Source organism: Equus quagga, chromosome 6, assembly GCF_021613505.1.
Source record: "Equus quagga isolate Etosha38 chromosome 6, UCLA_HA_Equagga_1.0, whole genome shotgun sequence".
NCBI classification, from domain to species: Eukaryota; Metazoa; Chordata; class Mammalia; order Perissodactyla; family Equidae; genus Equus; species Equus quagga.
The window spans coordinates 4,680,037-4,706,932 of NC_060272.1; the positions used below are offsets into that span (position 1 = coordinate 4,680,037).

General features: G+C 45.9%; 1 protein-coding gene across 1 annotated transcript in view; it reads right to left on the minus strand.

Moving 5' to 3' along the window:
• Positions 1–26,896, minus strand: part of COL4A2 (collagen type IV alpha 2 chain) — a 191,115-nt gene that overhangs the window by 74,420 nt on the left and 89,799 nt on the right. Inside the window, exons 5-10 of the mRNA XM_046664030.1 lie at positions 6,030–6,164; positions 5,894–5,938; positions 2,671–2,787; positions 1,095–1,166; positions 723–758; positions 553–615 (exon numbers count right to left, since the gene is read on the minus strand). Coding sequence (XP_046519986.1) covers positions 553–615; positions 723–758; positions 1,095–1,166; positions 2,671–2,787; positions 5,894–5,938; positions 6,030–6,164 — 468 coding nt within the window. The remainder of the gene's footprint in view (positions 1–552; positions 616–722; positions 759–1,094; positions 1,167–2,670; positions 2,788–5,893; positions 5,939–6,029; positions 6,165–26,896) is intronic.

The window sequence follows — 26,896 nt, forward strand, 5'->3', positions numbered from 1 at the left end:
CAGGTGTGGTACGCCTGCTGTGACGGCCATGTCCAGGTGTGATGCACCTGCTGTGACGGCCATGCCCAGGTGTGGTACGCCTGCTATGACGGCCATGCCCAGGTGTGGTACACCTGCTATGACGGCCATGCTCAGGTGTGGTACACCTGCTATGATGGCCATGCCCAGCAGAGTCCATTTCCTCTTTATTGACCTGTTGGACTTTGGTCTGTTTGCCCAGGGATGACAGGTCCCTTGTCAGCTGGACAGGTGTGGGGCTGACAGAGCTTGTGCATGGCTGGAAGGCACCCCCAGCCAGGACCAAGTCAAAATTTGACACAGCTGGCAGTGATCTGGTGACCACAAATCTCAAGTCCTTACTCTTCAACCTTGATGGCAGCCAAACGTGTGCAAGGGCTGAGCTGACCCATTTTGTCTTGCCGTTTTCTATAGTGAGCCCAAGCAGCAGAGCTGTAGCAGGAAGCTTCCACCTGCATCAACAGTTAAAGAAGCTGCACCTCTAGGGGTGCGCTGACAGTGGTCCAAGAGCGAGCACATGCACCTGCTACTTACTGGTCTCCCCGGAGCTCCAACAGGCCCCATCGGTCCCACAGGCCCGGGGCGGCCGGGAGGCCCCTACGGACAGGCAACAGAAGAAGGCTTGTAAGACAGGAGGCTGGCATTTGGAGTTCTGAGTGCTTGAAGTTTTGTTTGGAATCTTCTCTAATAAAAATAAAACTTACCTGGAAGCCGACCAATCCAGGCTCCCCAGGTTCACCCTAATTGAGAAGAAATAATTTCAAGAGCTGTTGCGCATCTTCAGATTTTGTCACATTTTATTGCAAGTACATCAAGTGCACCAGCCCCAAAAGGACTTGATAATGTTCATGACTTCTTATCTGTAGGATTGTGAATGTGGGAGAGGGATGCAGCCACACGAAGTATGAGACTGAAAACATCCTTTTAAATGGACCATGATTTGGATGATTCCATCATCCTACGCATTCCTCCACTTCATTCATTCTTACACCTCAGAGTTCACCTGGAAATTAACTTTATCACTCGGAGCTTACACTGGACCCCTTAATCACGTCTCCCATCTCTAGCAAACTCACCCTGTATTTGTCTCGGTCCTCGCTAGACAGCGCGTAAGGTTCACCTTTTTGCCCTTTGGGTCCTTGGGGTCCCTAAATTAGCATATATATGATAGAAAGAGAAAAACAAAAAAAAAGTCAATTAACATTCAGTGTAGTCATTTGGATGATTAAATAGTGACTTTTATGGGCGATGTTTAATTGTTCTTATGGCTTCCTTAGGTTATTCTGAACATCAGTTACTACATTCAACCACAGAGGTGAGACTTTTACTTTCATATTTACCCAGCAGCATCTTTATTCAAAGTTAAAATGGAAATACTTCCTAGAGTTTAAATTATTCTCAAAAACTCAAACGAATGCTCAGTAAATGAATCCTTGAGTACACCAACATGTTATTTTTCTCTGTAATAACATGATTATGTGTTTTCTTAGGCATTAGCATACTAAAAATATTAACACGTATACTCTTAAGCACCATTTGTGGGACAGATGCTGGTCATTCTTTAAAACTGGAATTGTGTCAATATACACGATACGTGTCCACATGTCTATGTGCAAATGTCTTTTAACACCTACATAAAAAACCAACATTTTAAAGTAACGCTATATTTATTGATAATGAAAGCTATGATGTTAGAATAGACGAGAACATGATGTAACCTACTGAAAAGTTGAACCACATGAGAAAGAAACAGCCAATGAGGAGGAACGTGAAAGCAGAGGTGTAAGTATGACGAGGAACTGATTAGCTTTGGGGAAACACAGGGAAGGGGTGTTTATGACTGCCCTTCTCCCACCTTAAAAATGCTTTTTTTAAAGAAAAAGTTAACCAAATAAAATGTTAGTATAACCCTGAATTTGCAATATCTTAGGGGTAAGAGGGTAGCAATACACTGCCAAAAAGTATTTCAACATTCTTTGCAAACACCCTGAAAACGAAATGAGGACACGAACTAGAATAATATATGAAAGTTCTTTCATTAAAATAAAGAAATTCCTATACTGTCTATGCTGGAAACTATCATTGCTCTTTATGCCACGATGAATTTTAGAATCTAATAAAGATGGTGACTAATAGAGAATTTTGTCAAGCTTCAAGCTTTTTATTTCACTGTTATTCACTGTTATTTGAATGGAAGCGTGGGAGACAATGAAGTGACTCTCAGGAGACTGAGGGGTGAACAACATAAATCAAACCAATTATTTCTTATCTAACGTTTAAAGAATCAATATGGAAAACGAAGTTATTTGAATCCAGGGAAATCATGCCTGGATATATGTAAGAAAGCTCAGCAGAGAGGTGCTCTTCATCCTGAGCACTGACGAAGGAGAGAGGAGCAATTTCTTCTCAGGGTGTAAAAGCCAGGCTTAGCATGTACATGCCTGCATGGCCCTCCTGTCAAGTGAACAGGAGGCAACTCACCCTCCTTCGCAAGTTTCTCTAAGACAACGCCTTAAAGGGTCCTGTGCCGGCCTTCTAGGCCCCAGGAAGAGAGCTCAGCATACGGCAACTTTCATTCCTTTCTGCCGACCAGGGCCAGCCTTCCACATTCTAGAGCTGACCCCCGAACAGCACGTGCCTGCCGATACTCACAGGAGAGCCAGGGAAGCCCCCAGAACCGGAGGGTCCCTGCGGGCCGGCGTCTCCCCTCGTTCCGTTGCAGCCATCATAGCCAGGCGGTCCTCTGGGTCCCCCTTGCCCAGGATGTCCCTGGGAAAGAGAAACGGGAGTGAGTCCTCTAGTCCATAGGTTTTAGTTTTCACCTAACTGCGTGATAGAACAGTTTCAAACCCTCTCGTAAGAGATGTCCCTGGCATGAATCCAAGGGAAAAGACAGCTCAAAATGAAAGAAAGAAAGGGAGAAAGATTAAGTAGATAAGGCACAGGGTGCAGTTCTAAGCAGGAGAAAAGTCTCCGAGACAAGCTCTGTTCCCATGGGCTTTGGTGAGAAGTAACCTGTCTTGAGGTTTCTCCTGCTTCGCTTCACTGGGTGACTGGGTGGATTGTTTTAGGAGGAACAGGTAAGGGTTGATTTAAAATTCTAGAAGCAGCCAGCTCCTTCTCAGGGACAACAAGGATGCCTCTGTCAGTTGTGCCCAATTGGGTGGTAGGTGGTGAGTTGGACAGACCCGCATGCTGAACAGGTGAGAGAGTCACACCGGCAGTGGGTCTCCTCAGTGGCTCATGCACAGGCAGAACCGAGCTCCTCTTATCTACTTTCTTTGGAGACGCTCCTTCTTAGATTTTGAACATGAATAGAAAGCAAGTCAGGTTCTGAGATATCTGGCGGGAGAGGAAGGCAACGATCAAATGTCTTTCAAACAACTGGAAGAGGGTCGGGCTGAGTCTCTGGACATCTCAACTGCAATAACCTGGCTCCAGGGACACTGAGGGGCTGGATCAATAATCTACAATTTATGGATTATGAAGCCACAGTCTATTTTGCTATTTCTTTATACAACAGATGTTTAGAGATACGCTTTTTTATTGTGGGATTTCTTTAAAATTTTGCTTTTCTTGACAACAGATCAAACACATATTCCAGAGTGATTTTTGAGGCCATTAGGAGGTCTTTTAAATTTGCTTTGAGAAATGTGGTTCATGATAAATGAACAAATCCTGTATCTAGTGCCTGTACCTTGAATGATATTAAGAAACACGATGAGAAAAGCAGAATTTTTCTTTTGTTTGCACATCTCTTTGCTTCAGATGTTCAAAGCCATGGCTGTAGCTGGTGCCATCAGTCACGGGATTCAGGTGACTTCTCAGTCAACACTCGAGTGGATCAGAGGCATCCTGATCACTCCTGGAATCATGGGCACCATCTCTCCAGTTGGTACAGAGCCAGCTGTCTGATGGCCTTCGAAGTAAAGGTCTCTTTTTGGGGTCTCTGAAAGCTGATTCTTCAAATTCAGCCTGAAAAATAAGCTTGGTAGGCATTCTGCTTGAGATCTGCAGTATTCTAGGATGCTTTGCTTAAAGTGTACCACTGGGTTCTTTTTCTCCTGAATTTTTGGTCTGCTGTTGGTCTTTCTTATTCCCTTAGAATTGATAAGTCCTTTGAAATTGCATGTCAATCTGATGTGAGTTACAAATTGTCCTTCAAAGAAAAATTTCAACTATGTTGAGCTGAATGTCCATCTTTTGCTCAACATCTAACTAGACCCATTTCTATACAATACAACTCTAAGATTTCACTGCACGTCAGTTTTAATGTGCCACTTCTAAACAGCTCAAATTACCCAGGCCCCTCAAACTCCACAGTCATTACCTGCTTCAGTCTGGCAGGTGACATTTAAGTTAACTTAGGTATCAGAGTCTTGCAGTTGGACTATCTGTAGCAGCACTGGGATTCTGGAGAAAGCAATCAGTTATCTGCTCCCCACGATCACTCCCTCATATGCTGATTACTTCCTCTCTAACTTGTGAAATATTTGCTTCTGATATTGAATGAGAATGAAGTGGAAAAACAAATTTAACTATGACATGGATTGGTTACACTATCTTTCCATAACGTCACTTCATTCAAACTCAGATTTCAACTTTCAGAAGGCAAAAACTGATGAACGCTCCAACGTGTTCCAGACAACAGTTCAAAAACGGGCAATTTAGTTTGAGGCAGTTGGTTGAAAAATACTTTCATTATTTGTTTAACCCCTGAAATCTGCAGATTCTTCGACTGTGCCAATTTCTCAAGATTCTGACGAATGTGAAAGTTATTTCCTCATTTGCTCATGGCTGTGCGTTGTAACTGACGTATCTGTCTGAGCTCCCCATCCAGGGGACGCTTAGGATGATTGGCCATGTAGGTCTCAGGTCTTGGTAATCGTGGCTTCTTTCCTGAGGTCTGCCCACTTCCTTCTACTGCGGCAAAGGTCTTTCTGAACGTGGAGCTAAAGGTCCGAAGCAAAAGCATGAACTCCCCGTGATCACTCCCTACTCACGCTCTTCCTCCATTGTCCTGCAAGAGAGCAGCCCTGTCTGCGTAGCCTGGGGGATGAAGAGTCTCCCTCCCCGTGCGTGCGCACATGTGTGCATGTGTGTGTGTGTGTGAGCGTGCCAGCACGGTGATAGAGAACACGTGGCTGCAGGGTAAGGGTGCAGACATCTGTGTACATGTGTGACGTCCCTGGAGCAGATGTCCTTAAACTTCGGCAGCAGACAGAGATGGGGCTGGTCTGAGTGTGCGATACACACATTTATCCCCGAGGCTGCGAGCTGCCGGAAGCTGGCCCTGGGAAATTTGCTGAGGGATCCCTGTGAAGAAGGCTGTGAGGAAAGCTGTTTTGTTTATTTTTTTCTGCCACAAGAAGTAAAGTAAACTAGGTTAGACAAACACATGTTCTTGCATTTTGAGATTTTCTCATGGACAAACCATGCCTTTTCGTCTTCTCAGTTATGTGTGGTTACTACAAAGAATTCGAGAAGCTGCACAAATGTTCGGCAGAGCTTCATTACACGCCCGTTCTTGGCGGCCCTGCTTTATACTCAGATTGTTCTACAGTCCAAACAAAACTTCCAGACCGGCTCTTTATTGAGCATATCTGAGCAACACATTAGCTTTTTATTACAAAACAACGTCCAGTTTTAGCAAAGTAGCCTCAATTCTGAAGGCAAGCCTAAAAGAACGTTTACAAAGGAAACAATTTGTCCAATATCTGACAGGATTCCAGCAGAAAAAATATGCACGTATAGCCACACAGGTTTTATATTATAAACAAAAAGGAGGTCTAGTTCGAAATGTTTCTATAACTCATAAACGTATTGCTTCGCATGCGTACAATGTTTTAAAATTCTAATCTTACGAAAAACTTACGGGAATCCCGTCGGCACCAGGGAATCCAGAAACGCCTCTTGCTCCCTATAAAAAAGGCAAACAAGTTCAATGAAGGCCAAGACGCCCACCGCCCTTTACAAAGCAGGAGGAAATACCGACAGTCGTGTGTCCGTACCACATCTCCTTTTGGTCCTGTGATCCCGGGAGGGCCTCTTTCCCCCTTGTCACCTTTGCGGCCCTGCAGTCCTGGGAATCCTTGTAACCCTGGGGGCCCGTTGTACCCCTGGGGGCCCACTGGCCCTGGTTGACCCTGTAGAAACAACATATATTCAATTTCCATAATTAAGAGCAATGAATGAGCATTTTCAGTCACGGTGCTTTTAAAACCACACTTTTCATTCTCATAGAGCTATAATCTTCAGAGAACATCATATGGAAACTACATCTTCTGCTATGAGAGCCACAGAATAATTTCTGGCTAAGAAACAAATCATAGTGTTTAAAGGGAAAAAAATTAAATGTAAGAAAAACTTATCCTCCATGACTTAAGTGATGTTATTATGAAACAATATTGAGTTGGAAAGACTCAACTTACACTTGACTTTTTAAAAAGTCCGTGCAGTATAAGAAAAGTTCCAAACAAACTTCTAAGATTTTCTCTCTATCTCAGTGGAATGCATACAATAGATATGGACGTGCATATTGCATTCAGGTATCAAAGTGACTCCCAGATGTTTAAGTGATTGGACAATCGCTCCTTTGTTCAAACACAGGAGTGTGCATGCATGCACGCATATGGAAAAAAAATAAAAGGTTTCTGAAACATATCAAAATGTATGTCCATATCCCCTAGTACGGCTATTATTAAAAGAAGAGAAAAGAAAATTGTGTTGATGACAATGTGAAGAATTGGTAACCTTGTGCACTGTTGGTGGGAATGTAAAATGGTACAGCCATGGTGGAAAAGAATATGGTGGTTCCTCAAAAAATTGAAAATATAATTACCATAGAATCCAGCAATTCCACCTCTGGGATAATACTCAAAAGAATTAAAAACAGAGCCTTGAACAGATATTTCTACACCCACATTCACTGCAGCATTTTTCACAGTAGCCCAAAGGTGGAAGCAACACAAGTGTCCATCGATGGATGAGTGGATAAGCAAAATATGTTATATACATATGATGAAATTTTATTCAGCTTTAAAAAGGAAAGAAATTCTGACACCTGGTACAACATGAAGGAACCTTGAGGACATTATACTCATTGAAATAAGTCAGTCACAAAAGGACAAATCCTGTGTGATTCCACTGAGAAGAGGTCACTAGAGTCGCCAAATGCATAGAGAGAGGAAGGATAAGGGGGGTTGCTGGGGGAGGGGAAAGGAGGAGTCACTGTTTAGTGGGGACGGAGTTTCAGCTTGGGAAGATGAAAAAGTTCTGAAGATGGAAGGTGGTGATGTTTGCACAACAACGTGAATGTACTTAATGCTTCTGGACTACAGAAAAATGGTTAAAATGATTTTATGTTAGGTATGTTTTACCATAAAAAAAGATTAAAAAGAGGGTTCTATCTCTTTTATTAATGGAACTAATCCACGTATTACAGTCATGTTTCAACGAACCTCCCAGGTGAGACCAAATGAAAAAAAAACCAAACTCTATGTCTTGATTCCTCTCTAAATGAATGAGTCTGCTGTCAGCCATCATACGGAACCTTTAGCTGCTAAGCCCTATTTGCTTTCACGTATCAAATTCCTATTCTGTCTTCAGGCTGAGGGGGGACTGAGCCATTATTTTTAGTCTTCTCTTCCAATGCCTAGAAGTAGCTTTTCTGGTATAAACTGTGCTGCTAAAAATTTTGTCTGTCTTTACAGAAGGTTTACAACCTGTCCTCAACATTCCACACAACTGAGGGGAAGTGAAGAGTTTCACAAAGCAGCATATGCTGCAGAATTAACATCATGACACCGCACTGGCCTAGATGAGTGTGGGGAGATCTCGCCTCCGAATTTCATTATCCTCCCTATGCTGCGTGTTCCTTTAGATGTTGGCCCTGGCATGGGGGAAGCAGCAGTTAAGACATTGCCTTGGGATGAAAGATACGATGGAGATTAAGATCTCAGTTGGTAGATAAGACGGGACCCCCCGCCTCCTCAGACAAATGGGAGATTTAGGAAGTTCACTCAGGGCTCCCTCTGGGCAAGGTCAGAGTTTACAGATGGTGGGTTCTCCCGCTCTGCCCTCCACATGTTCCCGAAGAGTCCAGTCAATGCAGAAATCAGCAGGTACTCAGCCTGATCGCAAGCATGGTATGGAGTGGCGAAGCCAACGTATTTAATATCTTTGAAGAATGTGAAAAAGTGGGACCACTGCCACTGTTTGTTTATTCCTAGTGGAGGAGAACTGTGGTCCAAGACAGACAGCCTGACCGTGGACACGTGCTATCCTAGGCTCATCCTCATCTAACGCTCAGGGGTCTTAGTATGCCACGTCTGTTATGTGTTTGGGGACAAAACATGCTTTGATTCTGATTTTTATGGCTCTTTCCCAGTTGTGCTTATCTTTGTTTTGTGGTTAAACTAGAACACAGTCTTCTTGTGATGATGACATACCAGGCCCCTGAGCCTGCACATTCCGCTGACCATGGCGAGGCCCGCGGTTGGCTCGTGTTACAGGCAGCATCCTTTGGGGGATAAAATGTTCCTCATTAGCTCTGTCATTTTCACTGTCTGTAAACTACATCTCTATCGGGGGATTACTGTCCAGAGCCCTCTGAGGGAGAACGTTACTGCTAACCAGAATGAAATATGTGTATCTTCCCGATGGAAGGCCACATTCTAGCCTTGCAGCCACTAACCACTCCTCTTTTCCCTTTGATGGGAAAGTGACTAACAACATCATGTACTCATTTTCCTTCCATTGTCAGTAAACTTTTTAACCTTTGTTTCTTGGATAGGAAGTCTGACTTTTGGAATAGAACTCCAGTCTTTCCTTTTCTGGAGCAGGCTGTCCCTTTTTTCTTTTTATCAAAGTGAAATTCCTATAAAATAAAACAAACCATTTTAAAGTGGCTTCAAATACATTGATAATGTTCTCTATCCACCACCTCTATCAAGTTCAAAAACATCTTCATCACCCCAAAAGGACACTTCATACCTATCGCTCTGCCCCCAGCCTCTGGTAACCACCAATCTGCTTGGGGTTTCCATGGAATCTACCCATTTTGGCTATTTCATACAAATGGAGTCAAGTGATTGATACCTGACCCTTTGTGTCCGGCTTCTTTCACCCAACGTAACGCTTTTGAGGTTCATCCATGTGGTAGCGTCTGTCAGTACTTCATTCACTTTGATGGCTGAATAATATTCCATTGCATGGAGAGACCACAATTTGTCCATTCATGTATTAATTAATGCACATTGGGAGTGCTTCCCCCTTTTGTCTATTATGAATAGGGCTGCTGTGACCATACGTGTACAAGTAATCTGGCTTGAGTCCCTGTTGTCAGTTCTTTCGGGTATATACCTAGGAGTGGACTTGTCAGATCATACAGTAATTCTGTGTTTAACTTTTTGAGGAACCACCACGCTGTTTTCCACAGTGGCTGCACTGTTTTACATTCCCAGCAGCAATGTGTGAGGGTTCCAATCCACATCCTGGTCAACACTTGTTAGTTTCTATTTTTTTTTTTATTGTAGCCATCCTAGTGGGTGTGAAGACGGTGTCATTCTGAAGCTTGAGCTTCTGACAGATGGGCCATTTCACAAAATTCCATCTAGCTTCTGCCTGGGGAAGGGCCAGGAAGAGTCTGGAGAGAATCTGAATTAGTCCCTCATCCTCCAGGACGGAACACTCAGTCCTGCCCTGTGTTGCTGAGATTAACTGGACATTTACATTGTGGCCCAAGAACGCCACAGAGATGCACGTTTGGTCACTAGGGACTGAGATTTTCCCTAGGATATCCTGTCCACCAGGGCATTGAGTGCGTTTGTAAAGAGCAGCTGGAATGATCAGGTAATGAGGAGGATTTCCTTCTGTGCTCATCATCATCATTATAAAAGTCCATCCTCGATTGAAAAGTTCCAATGGAAGACTTATTTCCGTGTCTGCCTTTCCTTTTGTAGTAAGTGACGTTAAAAATAAACATTACCCCGGAAAGAGTGTGACTTTAGTTTAAATGTCCTTGCATAAATCAATCTCAAAAGCTCTTAAATTTCTAAAGCTCCTAAAATTCCTGCAATATACTTGATAAAAGCATTTCCACAAAATGTTTCTTATAAGCCAGCAGACGTTGCAGAAAGAAGCTGTAAGATCACGCCCTATGACCCCCGTCCCACCAGAGAATTTGATTTGTATAAATGTATTACTTCCTAGGAAACAGGATAATGAAAAGTATCCTTTAATTGTGTATCTTACGGGATGAAGCACTGTTACAGGTCTTAAAAAATAGTTTCTCTCATTTTACCCCCATGCAACCGCATGAAGTAGGCATCACCCCGACACTGGGGGCTCAGGAAGGTTCAGTATGAAGAAATGACTGTTGTGCAAGTAGGCCTGAGGGGCAGGGCTGAGTCCATCTTCCATCACACCTGTGCTGCTCAAAGTGAGGTCTCTGAGCCGCATCGGCACCACTTGTGAGCTTGTGAGAGTCCGAGTGTCAGGCCCGGCCCAGACCTCCTGACCTGCACTGAACATGATGCCTAGGAGGTTTCTCTGCACAGTGACGTTTCAGAATCACTGCACGATCCCACCCTCCTTCCCTTCCTCCAGGAGAAGACAAGTACCTTTTAACAAGAAAAATCTCTTGAGCATGAAGTTGGATCTCAGAAGAAAGGCCAGGCTTACTGAGTCAGGCAGAGGAAAAATCTAATATTTATGTTTGTTAGATACTGTTCTAATCAAACGTTTTCTTGGTCTTACGCTTTAGTGATAACTGCAAGACAGAACAGACTTTGAGGGCTGTTAGAGCGGAGGGTTGCGCACGGTCCCTCCCTCTCCTGGAGTATGTGTGGGATGTGCAGGGTCAGTTTGGGAAGGTGAAGCCTGAAAGGCAGATGGAATGCGCCCAGACCTGAACACACATTACTCAAATACCGCGACTGTCGGGAGAATGCACTCAGAGTCCTGGGACGCTTAGTAAGCTCTTATGAATCTGGAAATTTCACTTCCGAGAAAAGGGGTAAAATATAAGCAGACATGTGCACCTGGGAATAACTATAATTTCAGGGTCTAAAATAAAGGTTAAAAAGATGGATGATTAATCAGGGCCCCAAGAAATTTTGTCGCACATGCACGGACTCCCAAGGTGGTGTCTGTTTCCATTCATAGTTTATTAACCTTAAAATCGCCTTGGGTAAGGGAGTAAAAAAAGTTTCACTTATCAGAGAAGGATAAAGAGAAACGTTTCCAAGGATAAATCTGCTTCACTGCCCATCAGGATTTTTCATCTATAGTACAGCGCTTTCCTGGTAGAGTAAGAATAAGCTTTTCATGACTTACTGGCCAACATCTGAATAGTAGGAAATCCCTTCTCCTTCCTAAGTTTACTCTTCCCGTCTCGCCTTTTATGGGCACTGGGCACTCCACCAGACACCCCACATCCTCGCCGGTCCCCTGGGCGGCCCCTCCCTTCCTTGCCGTTGCAGTGTGTTCCAGACGGTCTGGCCCTGGAGGCTGCAGTTGTCGGTGACCAGCAGGGGAGTCCCAGCCTCAGCACTGGCTCATTCTGCGAGCTGTTCACACACATTCGAAATTATGTAAAATGGCCCTAAAGGCAGGAAGGGCTACTTTTTAGGATCCAGGAAAACAATTCTTTCATCCAAAATATAGAAATAGTCACTGCTCTTTGGCATTAGCATTTGTGAGCAATTTGTATATGATGCTGGCAGGATGAACTAACACCACATTCCAAGCTAACAACAATGTGAAGGTTAGTATTTGAATAGCATATCACATATATAATAACTACCAGTAAATAATGACCAACAGCCTATTCCACGCAAAATGGACAGAGCTCATGTTAAGTCTGCCACCTTTTACCTGTAGTTTCCTAGTTAATATATAACAAAACATTAGTCCCGTGCTGGCTTCTATTCCAAATTAAGGATTCCACTTATTCCAGCTTCCACTGAGTGCCTGCTCTCCACAATTATTTGACATAGAATGTAGGACGAGTGGTGATATAAAGGAAGTCACATCCATAGTAAAGAAACAACCTTGACACTCACCTCGCTCCATATACAACCATTTGGTCAAAATGGATGACAGAACTAAATGTAAGAGCTAAAACTATAGCACTTCGAGAGGAAAATATAGGGAATAATCTTTATGACTTTGGATTAGACAAAGATTTCTTAGACAAGACACAAAGATCACAGACCCTAAAAGAAAAAAAGATGATAAGACTAAAAAGTTTTATCTTCAAAAGATACTGTTAAAAAATAAAAAGCAGGCTACAGACTGGGAGAAATATTCGCAAGACACCTATCTGATAAATGACTTTTATCCAGATTTAGGAAGAACTCCCAGAAAACAATAAGGAAACAAACCACCCAACTGAAAAAATGGGCAAAAGATTTGAACAGACCTTTCACCAGAGAAGATGTACAGATGGAAAATAAGCACATGAAAAGCTGCTGAACATCACTGGTCATTAGGGAAAAGCAACTGAAATCCAGAATAAGCTATAACTGCAGCCTGTTAGAATGGCTGACACGCACAGAGAAGAAACTGGCCATGCCAAGTGCCAAGGAGGATGCAGAAAAGCGACAACTCTCTTTCCCAGCTGGTGGGAATGCAAAATGGGGCAGCCACTTTGGAAAACAGTTTGGTGGTTTCTGATAAACTTAAACATATACTCACCATAAGCTGCACAGGTAAATGTTCATAGTGGTTTAATATATTTTAGAGAAAAACTGGAAACAACCTGAATGACCATTGGCTGAGGAGTGGATCAATAAGAAACTTTTTTTACTCCCTTACCCAAGGCGATTTTGAGGTTAATAAACTATGAATGGAAACAGACACCACCTTGGGAGTCCGTGCATGTGTGACAAAATTTCGTGGGGCCCTGATTAATCATCCATCTTTCTAACCTTTATTTTAGACCCTGAAATTATAGTTATTCCCAGGTGCACATGTCTGCTTATATTTTACCCCTTTTCTCGAAAGTGAAATTTCCAGATTCAGTGCGGAACATCCATAAAGTGGAATACAACTCAGCAATGCAAAGGAAGAAAGGACCCTGACGTGCAACAAGGATGACTCTCAAAGGCTAAGTGAAGGGGCCCCGCATGAAAGGCTGCATACTGTCCGTCCTGTTTATATGGTATGATCCTGCTTTCCTACTTCTAGCACTTTCCAGAGAAGGTGAAAGCAGAGACACAAAACAGAGCAGTGGCTGCCAGGGGTGGAGGGGGAGGAAGGGGCTGACTGAAAAAGGCACAGCGAAACTTTCGGGGGTCCTGGACCTGTTTGACATCATGATTTTCATGGTTGTTATATGGCTGTACACATTCGTCAACATTCACCGAATTGTATGTAAATTATACCTCAATATCTTGACCTAAAAACAACCAACCAACCAAAAAAGGAGCGTGGTGAAGGCAAAGATTAAGAAGACAAGCCCTGAAGTTCACAGGCAACTTGCATACGCCCGAGTCCCTTTGGTACATTCTTACAAGTGAATTTATAAAGTGGATAATATTTAGAAAAGGAAGAAGAGTGGACACTTTTAAAATAAAATAAAATAAAAATTAGCCAAAGGGTTTTTAAAAATGTCTGCCAGGGAAATGAAAACATGTGAGACCTAGCTTTCCTGTCTGCACTCTGGTCTATTTCAGCGTGATGCTGACAGAAATCAGAACCGTCCAGCGCCCAGCTCAGGGAGCAGCAGAGCTGGAAGTGGGTGAGGACCAAATTAGATTCAGGAGTGAAAGATAAGCCTGGATGTCACCGGTTTCCATTATGCATGATCTTCATAAAACACAAAAATAGACGGTGTCACCTATAATTGTAAGATGCTATTGTATAGTTTTCTCTGAAATGATTTGACTTGGATAGATTCACATTATAAAGCACAGACAACATGGATCACCTCTTGCTCTCCACCCATAGGACCAATAAGTCTGAAAACCCTGCTCCTTATTCTAAAAATAGGTAGCACAGGGCAGTCTCCCTCAATGGCTTTCAGTCCAATGCGAGGCCAAGCTTTTTATAGTCTGGATGTGATTTTGCTTGGCATGTGTTGGAAAAGTTGATTTTTCTGGGAAAGCCTTTCATTGCCTCTGTGCTTGTAGCAATAAGCACATTTCATCTGCCTAAACGTGAACCCTTGCCTAACAGACTGACTTGACCTCAAAGCCTCCTGTCCTCCAGGAAGACACGGAGTTGAGTGTGGATGAGCCCAGGGCCCTGGGGAGCACAGCCAGCAGCAGAGGAACGGGCTGACAGAAGCACATTCTGGGGCCGCAGGCAGCACACAGCGAGCTCTGGTTGTCAGGCCTCCCAAAGTACGAAATGCTCTTTCTAACTTAGCAGCTGACAATATGGAATACAATATCAATGACCAGAGCATTGTCGCCAACAATATCAACGACCAGAGCATCTTGCCAAAGAGCATTTAGGTCATCACGAGTCAATAATCCAGGGTGGCTCCAGGCTATACTTGCAGGATGAGAAAGCGACCACTAGAATAGGAGGCAACTCTTGAGTTACTGAAATCATGAAACTACTGGTAACTAAAAGAGTTAGCTGTCTACATTTATGGCCTCATTTGCAGACTATTAATTTCCATGTGCCAACCACATGTGCCAACATTTTACTAGCATTCTTAGATCATATGCTTAGGTCATTTTCCAGCGTGACGTGACTCACAGCTGAGCCTGTGTGTTCTACCTATGCTATGTTTCTGCACTGCCCCGTGGGGAGCTCTGTGCACGGTGATCGGCCAACAGCCCCAGGAACGCTGCCTCCAGGTGGAAGGAGCGACAGGAAATACCTGCGTGGTGGCCTTCCAAACACTGCGTCCCTGCTGAGATGATCACCAGGCTGGCAGTCTTAGCGAGACCTTTTAGGATCTGTGGCACAGACCAGGAATGGAACCAAGAGTTATATCTACTTCGCATTTAGACTAAACACAGTCACGTGAAAGAAAAATATTCTTGAGGTTGGCATTATACTGAGTTGGTCTGTTATGGGAAAAAAAATTGGCCAAGAAAGAAAAAATGGTTAAGAGCAAGGGAGCATTCCGACCTGGCTTGCTGGCTTGGTACTCAGCTTTTTTCCTATTAATCTTTATTTGAAACCTCCCTGAATAGGACCAGTTTTAACTAGAGCTCCACATTTTCTGTCATCAGAAAAGGTGTGGCCACCACTCTCCACCTCACCTCTCCTTTCTCCTCGTCATTCCTCACCTTTAACCTACTGAACTGCTACTTTATTTTCAAAGAGTTATTTCACTGTCTTCATTTCTTTTTTAAGATTTTAACTTATTTTTAAATTTACATACAATGAAATCTACTTTTCGCGGCACACAGTTGGGTGAGTCTGGACAAGAGCTCAGGGTACACCACTCCTAGTCCCTGTGCTGCCCCTTTTGTGGTCACACCCTCCTACCCCCCAACCTGTCGATCAGTGGTCTTTCTCCAGCCTTATAGTTTTGCCTCTTCCAGGCTACCATACAAGTGGGCTCATACCATGTGTCATCTCTAGAGTCTGGCTCCTTCCCCTTCGCCTCGTGTGTTGGCCGCTAACCCGCTGCTGCCTCTATCGACAGTTTCCTCCTTGTTATCGCTGAGAACGGTTCTGCTGGATCCCATTACCAGAATCTGTTTATCCACTCACTTGTTGAAGGACATTGGAATTGCTTCCAGTTTTTGGGGAATGTGAATTGGGCTGCTATGAACATTCATGTATGTTTTTCTCGGTGTGGACACATTTTTGTAAATACTGAAGAGCAGGATGGCTGGGTCATACCGCAAGTGTATGTTTAACTTTATTAAAAAGTTGCAGGACCGTTTTCCAGCCTGGCTTTTCTGTTTTGCATTCCCACCAGCGTCGTGTGAGAGTTCCAGGTGCTCCACTTCCTCGTCAGCATTTGGCGTCGTCAGTTTTGTTCTCTGAACCACTCTGCTAGGTCTGCAGTCCTGACTCATGGTGGTTGTAATCCCGTTCCTTTTTATTAGCAGTTGCTACATTTCTGCTAATCGCAGATCCAGTTCAGGCTTCAGCGTTTCCCTTTATAGCATCATTATTACTGCTGCTGTGACATCCTTTGGCGATGAGAACCGATGACCCAGCCCCTGGAGCACTTGTCATGCTGTGCGAGGAACTAGTGGTCTGCTCAGAGTCAGTGGCATGTGACCACCATTTTGGTCCTCTGGCTGTTTTCCGAGAAGACAAACAACCCACAGTCAACTTCTTCACAAACGTGTGAGTCTTGTTCCAAGGGCAGCAGGGCCTGAGAGGGAGGTGGACCCACACGGACCAGACATCAGGCCTGAAAAACGACCTCAGAGCAACGTGCCTCAAAGGTGGGGCCTTGAAAGGACCATCTTTGGCAGGGCCAGCCTGTTACTATGAATTCCGCAGAGGCAGGGGAAAAAAGATAATTAACAAAATGTCTGCCGTACGGAAACTAAAGAGAAATCTAGCTCCCAAGTTCTTACCTATCCTACAGATTTCATTTTATTTTGGCTAAAGGAATATTCCTTTCTGATACGTTATCGGACAAGATGCACGGTCGTCTTTCTGGCACAGGAACTGGCAGCCTCCTTCTCTAGCAAGACTCTTATAGAGAATGACGGTCATTTTAGATTAGACCAACGGTACATCACTTTGGAGATTCACATCTCTGCTCTTCACCAGTGATGCACTAGTACTTTCCCAAAGGCTTCCTACACCACCAGATTGGGAGGGGGCTTCAGAGAGCATGTGGAGGAGGTCCTCGGATCAGAGCATTAGCGTCGCCTGGAGCTCATTAGCAGCGAGGGTCCTCAGACCCTCTGAACAGAATCTGCATGTGAACAAGACCCCAGGTGACCCGTGGGCTCCTCAAAGCTTGAGAAAACCACCCTAGAAGCGCTCCCTGCCCCAGGATTGGTTTTGGCTGACTGCCAAAGCATCCACTGGGGAGCCCTGGTCCTCAAGGATTTCTGGTCCAGCAGTTTGGTGGGGGCAGGGTGGGGGAAAAGGCGAGCCTGGGAATCTGTATTTTCAACAAGCTCCCCAAGCAGGTCCGATGCACGGCAGGTTTGGGAGCTGGGACAAGGCTAATTCTCATGTAGGACAGGTGAGGAAACAGCTCAGGGAGTGAAGCGTCTCCCGGCTCTGCGGACCCTCCGCCCAGGAGCGCTTCACAGCCTCACTTCTGCCGGTGCCAGGAGTCCCTGCGGTGGCTCACCGCTACTGGCCCTCGGAGGGTTTACCTCTCATGTTTGTGAGATGCCTGTAGAGGCCTCTGAGACCCCTCCAGCTTTAAAACCCAAGGATCGCTCCACTACCCACACCCACAGAGAGGACGTCCCCACAGCGGACGGGAACTGTGGCCCAGCAAAATGCTTTAGGGTGGAATTTTCCTGTATTTTCAGCATTTATAATAGTTTTTCTTCCAAAGATTAAAGACCAAAACTCCCAAAGGTCAGTGACCTTATTCTGGTGATTTTAAAAATGTGTGCGAGTGTGTAGGTCCTGGAGCAGGGGCCGTCCCGGCTCACTCCGGTCCATCTGGCTCCTCTGATGCTCCATGGTGGTCCCTGGCCACTCCCAGGGCCCCCTCCCTAGGACCTGAAATCCCTACCGTTCATTGCAAAGGGAGTTTGGGCTCACAAAGCTCCAGGGCAGAGTTCCACAGAGCAGAACAGAGTTTTTGGAAATTCTTTTTATCCCTCGTAGCACTTTTTTTCCTGAAAAAATTATTTCCGTTTCTAACAACATAGGAGACATTCTTCACCTTTTAAAAGAAAACCTAACTAATCCACCTCAAATTCCATGATTGCCTAAACATAAGTCATTCGAAATTTTAACAGAAAGAACTATGTTTTGTTTTGTATTTTGTACGTTAAAGTCGGAAGCGGCTTTCTAACGCTGACGATAAAATCGAATCAGCGACAACCGTGGACGTGGATGCATCAGGTCAGATCAGCCCTCGGAGAGCAGCTCGGCTCGCGGCCAGGTGGGGTCTGGTGGAGGGGGCAGCTGTTCTCCACGGCGGTGAGCTCAGCGCAACGCCCAGGGCCGGACACCCCGATGGAGGTCCCGGTGGTCACAGAAAGTGGCACCGTGTCCACCGTCCTATCCCGGAAGACTGCATAGGCCCTGATGGGCGGCGGCTCCATCTGATTGATCACTTGAGTCGCAAAGGCAAGGCCTCAGGTATCTGACAAGGAGTGAGCCTGGTGCTCCCTGTCAATCAGCATGACTGACATTCCCAGCTAACACCAACATGGTTTGCCCACGGGTGCTCAGGAAAACGTGCCCTCCTCATGACACTAACCGTCCTCATACACTGATTACGTGCAGAGAACCGTCTGAAGTCCACCATGGGAGTGATGCTCTTGACGCAGGTGCAGGATTCTGCAACCATTTCTGGTTCCTCTTCTTCTCCTCCTCCTTTGCCCTCATCTTTCATGTGAGATCTGTCCTCAGGCTTCAGGGCTTCCACCTCATACACAAACCTCAGATGTGTCTCAGCCTTGTTCAGTCAGTGCAGGTGTAGACATGCATTAGTTGTCTCTGTTCCAGGCTAACTGAGTTCCTGGCCATTGGGCCAGTTTCTCTCACACCTCAGGGCCTTTGCACATGCCTTCCCTCACTGCCTGGTGACTCTCAGGGACACGAGAGGATGTAGCTCAAGCATCTCTGAAACTAGATTAGGTGCCCCCTCAGCTTGCTTCTGTCACAGCGCTCACTGTGCTGGACGTAGGGACCACGCCTCACTCAAGCTTCTGTCTGCAGCATTTGACATACAGAACATGCTGCACGACTGTGTGTTAAATGAGCCAATCATGTGATTACTCAGCTCCATCAGACTCCAAAGTGCACGTTCTTCCCACATGGAAGTGGGAGGCCAGAGTTCTTCTATTTTTAGACCATTTTTATGACCATTATAATGAGTTCATGATTTCTGAAGCATTTTGGAACCAGCTTCAGTGGCAAAGACAGTGAGGGGCTGTCGTCCTCTCATTCTCTCTCCCCCTAGATTGCTCAGGTCACCTTCATATCTCGGAGTGTGTCTTCCACAGCCTCAGCTCTTCTCCAGTGTCTGTGCCCCTCTATGGGATTCCGGTTGCTGATCCTGCCAGATGATCTGCTTTTCTCTGTCTGCGTTGTCAGAGACAACGCTCTCCAGCCCTCGAAAACTGAATCATAAAAGGAGACCACCCAGACTTCGGGAAAGGAGTGCCAGCTTCATCAAAACCGTTCTTAGGATCTGATCGGTGAATAAGACGTTGTCGCCGAATCCCAGAGCTAGGAAATGAGGCAAGGGCTCTGGAATGCCAGCACTCCGTTCTCCAGGAGGTTTGGCTCTGGTAATATTTGAACCAAGCTGTTCTGAGGACAACTGTCGGTGATAAGCCAGACACACTTAAGCCGTTTAGGGCAATGAGCGTGACTCAGGTGGGTTAGAGGTTAAGGAGAAAAGGGGTGAGTTTGCCAACATGGGTGAAAAGCCATAAAAAGGCTCTCAACGCGTACAGAATGTGTCTGTTTTAAAACCAAATTTTAACTTTACATCAACAAAAGACACTTTCTCATTACCTGTTATATTCCTGGGTCTGAGGAACAGCGGAGACCAGAAGGAGTGCCTTGCAGTTCTCGTGGTCAACGCTAGGTGGCAGTCAGGCGCGCACTTTGGGAGCAAGAACCCACCCCATTCTGGACTCCGGCACATCTGCCATGCCAAAGATTGCACGATTGTTTTGGGTTCTGATGGCCCCCCTTAGTGGGACAGAGGGCAGTCCCCTATTTGTCCTGGAGAGCTAACCTCTCATGGGGAAAATTCTGATGAAAATTCTGACGGCAGAATTCCAAAGGCGTCCTAAGACCATATCAAATTTCATTTTTCTTTTTATAGGGTGGCTGAACCCAATAATTAATTATAATTCTCTTCCCTTTTGACTTGCTCAAACGAATATGTTCTAAATATATATAGATATTTGAGGACCTGTCAGACCCAGACCCAGTGCAGAGGTCCAAGAGATAGCGGTTGGTTATTGGATTTGATCCCGGGGTGGGACTAAGCCATCGGAACAGCTAGCATTCCTAGACTAGAGCATGTGCTGCTGGAGCACTTTCTGACAGTAACCTGGTTGAACCCCCACGCACCTCTGTGACGTGGGTACTGTTCTCACATCCTTCTTCTTACGGATGGGGAAAGTGAGGCACAGGCATGGGTCGCTCAGCTGGTTGGAGAGGAGCGGAGTCATACCCAGCTTTTGACAGTTCCAGAGGCGCTGTCACTGTGCATATGAACTTCCCCTAGTGATGGTTACGACTGTGGACTCTGAATATACCCTTTTTTTTTTACTGATCTTCATGAAGCTATAATCCAGCCCAAAGCAGATGAACAAATCGTCTGCAAAAATAAACAGCTGTATGCCTGGGGTTCACGGAAATCCATATGAAACCCAGCCAGATTCTCTAAGAATCTCCTTCTCTGCTTTAACCCTACGAAGCTTGACTGTGGCTGTTTCACGGGTCATTAATCCCTCCCCGTGCTGGAAAGTGACCGGGGCCGAAAGAGAAGGTGAAACTCAAACAAGTCAGTTCTGTTACTTTTTAGCAACTCTAGTCAAAAGGTATGCAAGGAAGGCCTGTGGGGGCTGCAGGCTGCAACCCCGGGGTGTCACAGCGCACTGGGGGACAGATACAGCTCAGGACCTGGGCTTTCTCCAGCCTTCATTAACAGACTTGTTGTTGAAGAAAGACTGTGTTAGGAAGATTTCTGAACAGTTATGGGATTTTTTTTTTTACGGTAAAAAAAAAATCAAATTGTTAAGCATTTCATGAACAAAGGGTTTAGCTGGATCTTTGAGAGAATAAGTTTTCTGATACAGGGAAGTTGTTGAAAAATCAAGCATACACCTCGTATAAGAACAGGTTCATCTGGGGAGGAGGCTATCATGGCTAAGAAGGCTGGGTGGGTAAGCCTCGGGCACCACCTTCAGATAGGAGCTGAGACATGAAACAGAAGGCGGCGCACAGCCACTGGCCATTTCTGACAGGGGCAGCGCTACCCTGGAGAGAAGAAGAGAAAATATCAGAACTGCTGGCTATTTGGTCGTGAACAAAGTCAGAGGATATAAAATTGACTTCTAATTTGAAGTTGAGAGAGACACTACGAGACAGAGAACGGTAGCTGCTTCCTAGAGTAAGTGTGAGAGGAAAGGAATCCTCAAAAGAGATGCTCAAGATGGAGGGTGGGAACTCAGGGATGGTGAGTGGGAACTCAGGAATGGAGGGATTTTAGAGAGGCGGCTGAGATGTCAGAACCAGAGGCAGAAGTCTAGAAATCAGGTGGTGAAGGGACTTCCATGTTACTTAACTACAGAAGGCTGTCCAAGAATGAAGAGATTCTGGTGGTCTACGAATGACCGTGATGAGGATTTTTAGGCTGCTTAATTTTAAAACGGTTTATGATGAGGATTTTTAGGCTGGTTACTTTTAAAACTACAGATGAGAAGCAGGCTCTGAGGACTGGAATTTTGCTTGCCCTTTTGAGAGACATTTGCACTTGTGAAGGAAGGGGGGATGACCTTGTAGGGACCTGAAATTGGCCACCCCAGGATATGTCCCTTTGGCATTGGGATTGTTTTGGGCTGATTGATTTTGATAAACTGGGACAGGGAAGGAGGCTCTGAGGAATGGAACTTGCCCTTGTTGGGACACATTTACATTTGTAAGGTAAATCTCTATCTGTAAAAGGTGCCTCCCTCTCTGTACCAGGAAGAAGAAGAGAGATGACCTTATCCCTAGAAATTCTTAATGGGGAAGGCAAGAACTTAAGTTGGTTGCTGTCTGGCAATCTCATGTAACTGGTTTAGGGTGGTGGCGTCTAACCTTTCTAACCTTTACTTAATCCGATTTGATTCTTGTCTAAAAGTCATGGGATCACCCAATGACCAGACCCCACCTGCACTAATACCATTTTAACTTTTTTTCATGTTCTTTCCTTTGTCTTGTAAAGAGATGAATCATATACCTATGCCTTATAAAATTAGCCCTAACCTTCAACTCGGGGCAGCAGCAGGAGCTCTGACTGCCCGTGGGTCCTGTCCCCACGCACCAGCTCTGCCTGCCCATGGGTCCTGTCCCCATGCCAGCGGGGGCAGCAGCAGCGGCCCTGCCTGCCCATGGGCCCTGTCCCCCTGCCAGCGGGGGCAGCAGAAGCAGCGGCAGCAGAAGCTCTGACTGCCCATGGGTCCTGTCCCCATGCTATTCCACGCTATTCTCTAAATAAAAGAACACTACTGCCAGATCTTGAGAGTCTAAGAAATCTTTCTTTCGACTCCTCGGCTCACCGACCCCGCATCAACGGGACCATATTGTGTAGAGCTGGAAGACACCCTCAAGATGTCAGAAGCACCTTAAGGTACCTAAACATATACTTGATCATGGACACCTGAAATTATAAGCTTGGGAATAGCTCCTAGAGAAAGATCTAGCCTAACTTTGAGTATGATTACTACAATCTCTAAGTGGCCTGGACAAGGTAATGTAGGGGAGGAAGACAAACTTCTATCCTCCGGGTCCTTCTGGCTGGGCTGTGAATTAAATTCACGTGAGACAGAGTAACAGGAGAAAGTCAAACAAAGCTTTAGAACACGTATGAATGGGAAAGACCCAGGAAAACTGAGTAACTCGCCAAAATGGCGGAGGCTGTTCCCTCAAATACCATCTTTAGCTAAAGACAAAGGAGGATGCTTGGGGATGGGAGAGTCAGTTATGGGAGGTTACCAGAAAAGCACAGTAAATGAGAGGAAGCTTATTATGCAGATTTAAGTCCTGGCCTTCCGCATTGATAAGAGTTTCTAGAGATAAAGTCATCCTCACTTCTTCCTGGTACAGAGAGGGAGACACCTTTGCAGATGGAGATTTCCTTTACAAGTGTAAATATCTCTTAACAAAGGGTAACTTCTGCTTTTCAGAGCTTCTCCCATGTGTTCAGTTTAGAGGTAACCAACCCAAAGTAATCCTCATGCCAAAGAGACACATGTTGGGGTGGCCAATTCTGACCCCCACAGTAACATGGCCAGTCAGTGGCAGAGCAGCCTGGCATTCTAGTTCATTAATTTTTCACACTCCCTGTTGCCCTGGAAGTTTGATATTGGGAAAGGTTAAATGGCAGACAGTAAAGCCAGATCAAAATTCAGTCTCCCTTGTTTACAAAAATCTTAAAAGTATCTAATACTTTGGCAATTGTTCCACAAAGTACTTTTGCAAAGATATTATCAATAATAATAGCCAGTGCCTTGGGAAAGTTCTGGAGTTCCTGACCAATCGGAACCACATTACAGCCATGTCCGTGGGTCACAGTGTGGCTGCGTGAGCCGCAGGCTTTGGCCCACCATCAGGGTTACATCCACATAACAAAGGGCTGGTGCTCACAACGCAGTTGACACTGCAGATGGCTATCTGAATGTCCTGGACTTCCCTCCTAAGACTCTCCAGTTTAGAGCGGTTACTTGGACGGACACTGAACACACATCCGCAATTAAAAAAAGAACAACAAACCACGAGAAACTGATCTTTTTTCAGTCTGGTGGAAAGATAATGGATGGCTCATTTGTCCAGACAAGAAACCCGGGGTCTTGGGTGAGAGGAAACCAAATGACATTAACATCCATTCCAGAGAAATGACTCAGCTGGTGTGCTGTTCTCATGACATGGAGCGAAAACAACCTCCAGAACATTCGTTCTCCTCAATGGCATTTGTTGAAAGAAAAATAAACAGCAGTTTTCATCCACAAAACAGAAGGCAACAACTGAAGACAGCTGCGTTTCCAAGGCAGACACTTATTCCTGATGCGCTTCCCGTGCATCTGAGGTTCTGCAAAGATCTTACAGCATCACAGAAGAGAAGCGAAGATGCAGATGGCTCACTTCATAAAGAGGGAGCGGTTACAGAGAGAGTTAAAGTACAGACTTGAGAGGGCTGTGACTAACATGGTAAATTCTTGCTTTCCTTGGGGGTTAGAATATCCACATTGTGGTTTATCACAAATTAGGAGTTCACCTTCTTAATGGGATTACCCCCAGAAAGCCTCACCCACGATGTCTTCGTGAGGCATTCCCCTTTGCGTGTGTGTGTCTGTGTGTGTACGTGTGTGGCTATCTTATTCTTCATCATCATCATGGCCACTTTCTGGGTCTGTCCTACTTTGAATGGGGTGTGCAGCCAGACAGAGGCACCATAGGGAGCGTGTCTGGAGTTTTCTCTCTGTGCCTGTGCCTGGCCACATGGAAGGCCTTTCATGTCCAAACATTCGTCTTCCTCACTCCTCAAGGACCTGTGATCCAACGATGGCCCAGAGAGGGTGCTTTCCAGGGCTGGCGCTTTCTCAACCAGTGGGATGCCCATTATCTCCAACAGGGAAGGGAGAAATGGCAGGCCTTGGGGAGATCAGTGCAGCATGATGCTCCCCAGCTGCGCTGACATTGCATCTCAGAGCGTGGTTTCATTACTTTTTGGGAAGCGTTGCGATTGGTAGCATTTTTTCTGTATTCAAATAGAATCTGACACATTCCAAAGCCACTTCCTATCCCCATTGGTGCCTCAAGCCAGGGTGAGCAGGTTCCTGCCTGGCCACTTGGACAAATGCTCCCCGATGGTCAGCGATGATGTAACTCCTCCGCCAGGGCCTTGGCAGCGCCCAGCGTTGTGGCCTCTCTCGAGGACATCGACTCTTTTGGTGTTTCTTTGCACACCTCTGACTTATCTTCCCTGGCCTCCTGTCCTGATTCCCATTCTGTAAAGGGCTGGTCTTCTTGCGGGTTTTGCCCTTAGCTCTTTTGCCAGTACTCTGGAGGTGAGATCTCTCGTTCACTCCAAATAGAGGCAGGAAACACTTAGACGACACATTCTCCCTGCTGGGTGGCCCGACCTTCATGTCCCACAGGTGCCTTGGACTCGGCACACCTGAAAGGGAACTCGGCCCTCGTTGCCTCCAGCTCCGCTCCTTGCCAGAACCACAGGACAGCGACCAGCCCTCTGCTTCTCTGCCCCTCTCTCAGTTCGCGGCGATACCATCCATCTAGATGCCACACCTAACATGGTGGAGACACCCTTGGTGCCCCCAGTAATTCAACCTTCCCTGGAATGTGCCCCAAGATGGACCTGGTTTTAGTCACATTAGAGTAGGTCATGGGACAGTGCAGTGTCCATGTGCAAATGGTTTATCTCTGCTAAGGTACTGGCACATTCCTGGTTACACTGTCACTTCTTTAAGACCAGGCGGTATGCAAGTCTTTCAAGACTACGTCCAGCACGGTGCAGTGTCCTGCATCCCATGAACGCTGGCGAACACCTCACTTCTGACTTCCGCGATGATCGAGGAGGCCGGCCATAAATGTCTATAGCGGCGATACTGGCTTCTGCAGGCTTTCTCTGATTTCAGACACATTGCTGGTACGAAGGACAACTCACTCTCTGGTTTGCATCTGGGATTTATGGCTGATGCTGTCATGGATTTACTGGCTGCTCTGTTCAGCAGTGACTTCTTCAAGCCAAATATTCCTCTTTGTCATGCAAAACAGGAGCACCTTCTTGGAGGCTGGGATCTGATGTGCCAGGAAAGAATGCGGGAGGCAGTCTTGACCACTAAAAGGCTGGCATGGTTTCCGCTCTGATAGTGATTCATCGGAAAATGATTTTCAACTACCTCCCAGGCTCATGCCTAGAGACCACAAGAAGGTGCCGAGCCGACGCCGGCTTGCTCCTGGGAAGCTCTCTGGGAACACGCTGATCGGCATGGAAACCAAAGGCCACTAGCTGGTGGGCAGAGACATCAGCCTCTCTCCCTCTTTAAAAACCCCAGAAACCAAAAACCAAGGGGAAAAAAAATGAGGCGATTTCAAATGGTCTATAAATTATTCAATTGGAACTCATTAAATTCCATAATCACAGTTGCCATTTCTGAACAAAAGTGTGTCCTGGGTCTACCTGCAGAGAGCAGAGAAGCAGGGGTATGAGCCTGGACTGCAGGCGGGGCCCTGGGTGAGCTCCAGCCCATGGCTGTGGGAGGTCATTCAGGCCTCCAGCCCCTCCCCTTGTCTAAGTTGAAGGGCCCCCCTGGCAAAGTTCTACGCCCTTCTAGGAAAATGTTCAGCAGTAAAGTTGACCGGTCTGGGAGTTAACTCAGGAAGTGGGAAGGGGTGGGAAAGTGGCAGTCCCAACTTAATGCTCCCCACTGGAAAGCTTGCCTGGCACTGTCCAGCGGGCATTTCTGGGACACAAACACGAAGCCCCAGGGGTCCACGCCAGCTGGTCCTTAAGAGATTCCACATCACCAGTCTCACCCTTCCCCAGCACCTCTGGGGCATCCGCCAGCGTTTATTCCCTGCTGGTCCTCTGAACAAAGACCTTTTCCAACCACAGTTCACCTCTTTGATCTCTGAAATAATCTGCTGAGTTTGGATTTTGCAGGAATTTTATAATTCCTCCAGCCCACATCTCCCACTAGCTACCACCCTCTTCTCCTTTTCTCTTCTCAACTCGTTGCTTTAAAAAAGGGTCTTGGCTCCATCCTTGCCTCCCTGAGGCATCAATGCTGCAGACCACCCTCCTTCCAGAGGACCACTCTCATGGCCCCCGTCTCTCTACTGCTCGTTCTCCATGTTCTTTTCAGGGGCTTCCTTCTCGGCTCCTAAATGATGCTACTCCTTAGATCTCGTCCCTTGTCCCTGCTCTTTTTACCACACGCACTTTCCAATGGTGAGCCCATCCAAGGACCCTCCCAAGTGATGTGGCTGCTCCCCTTCGGTGTCACCATAATCTGGGCACACGCAAGTGGCCCAGCATGTGCCACCCCTTATGTCTTTG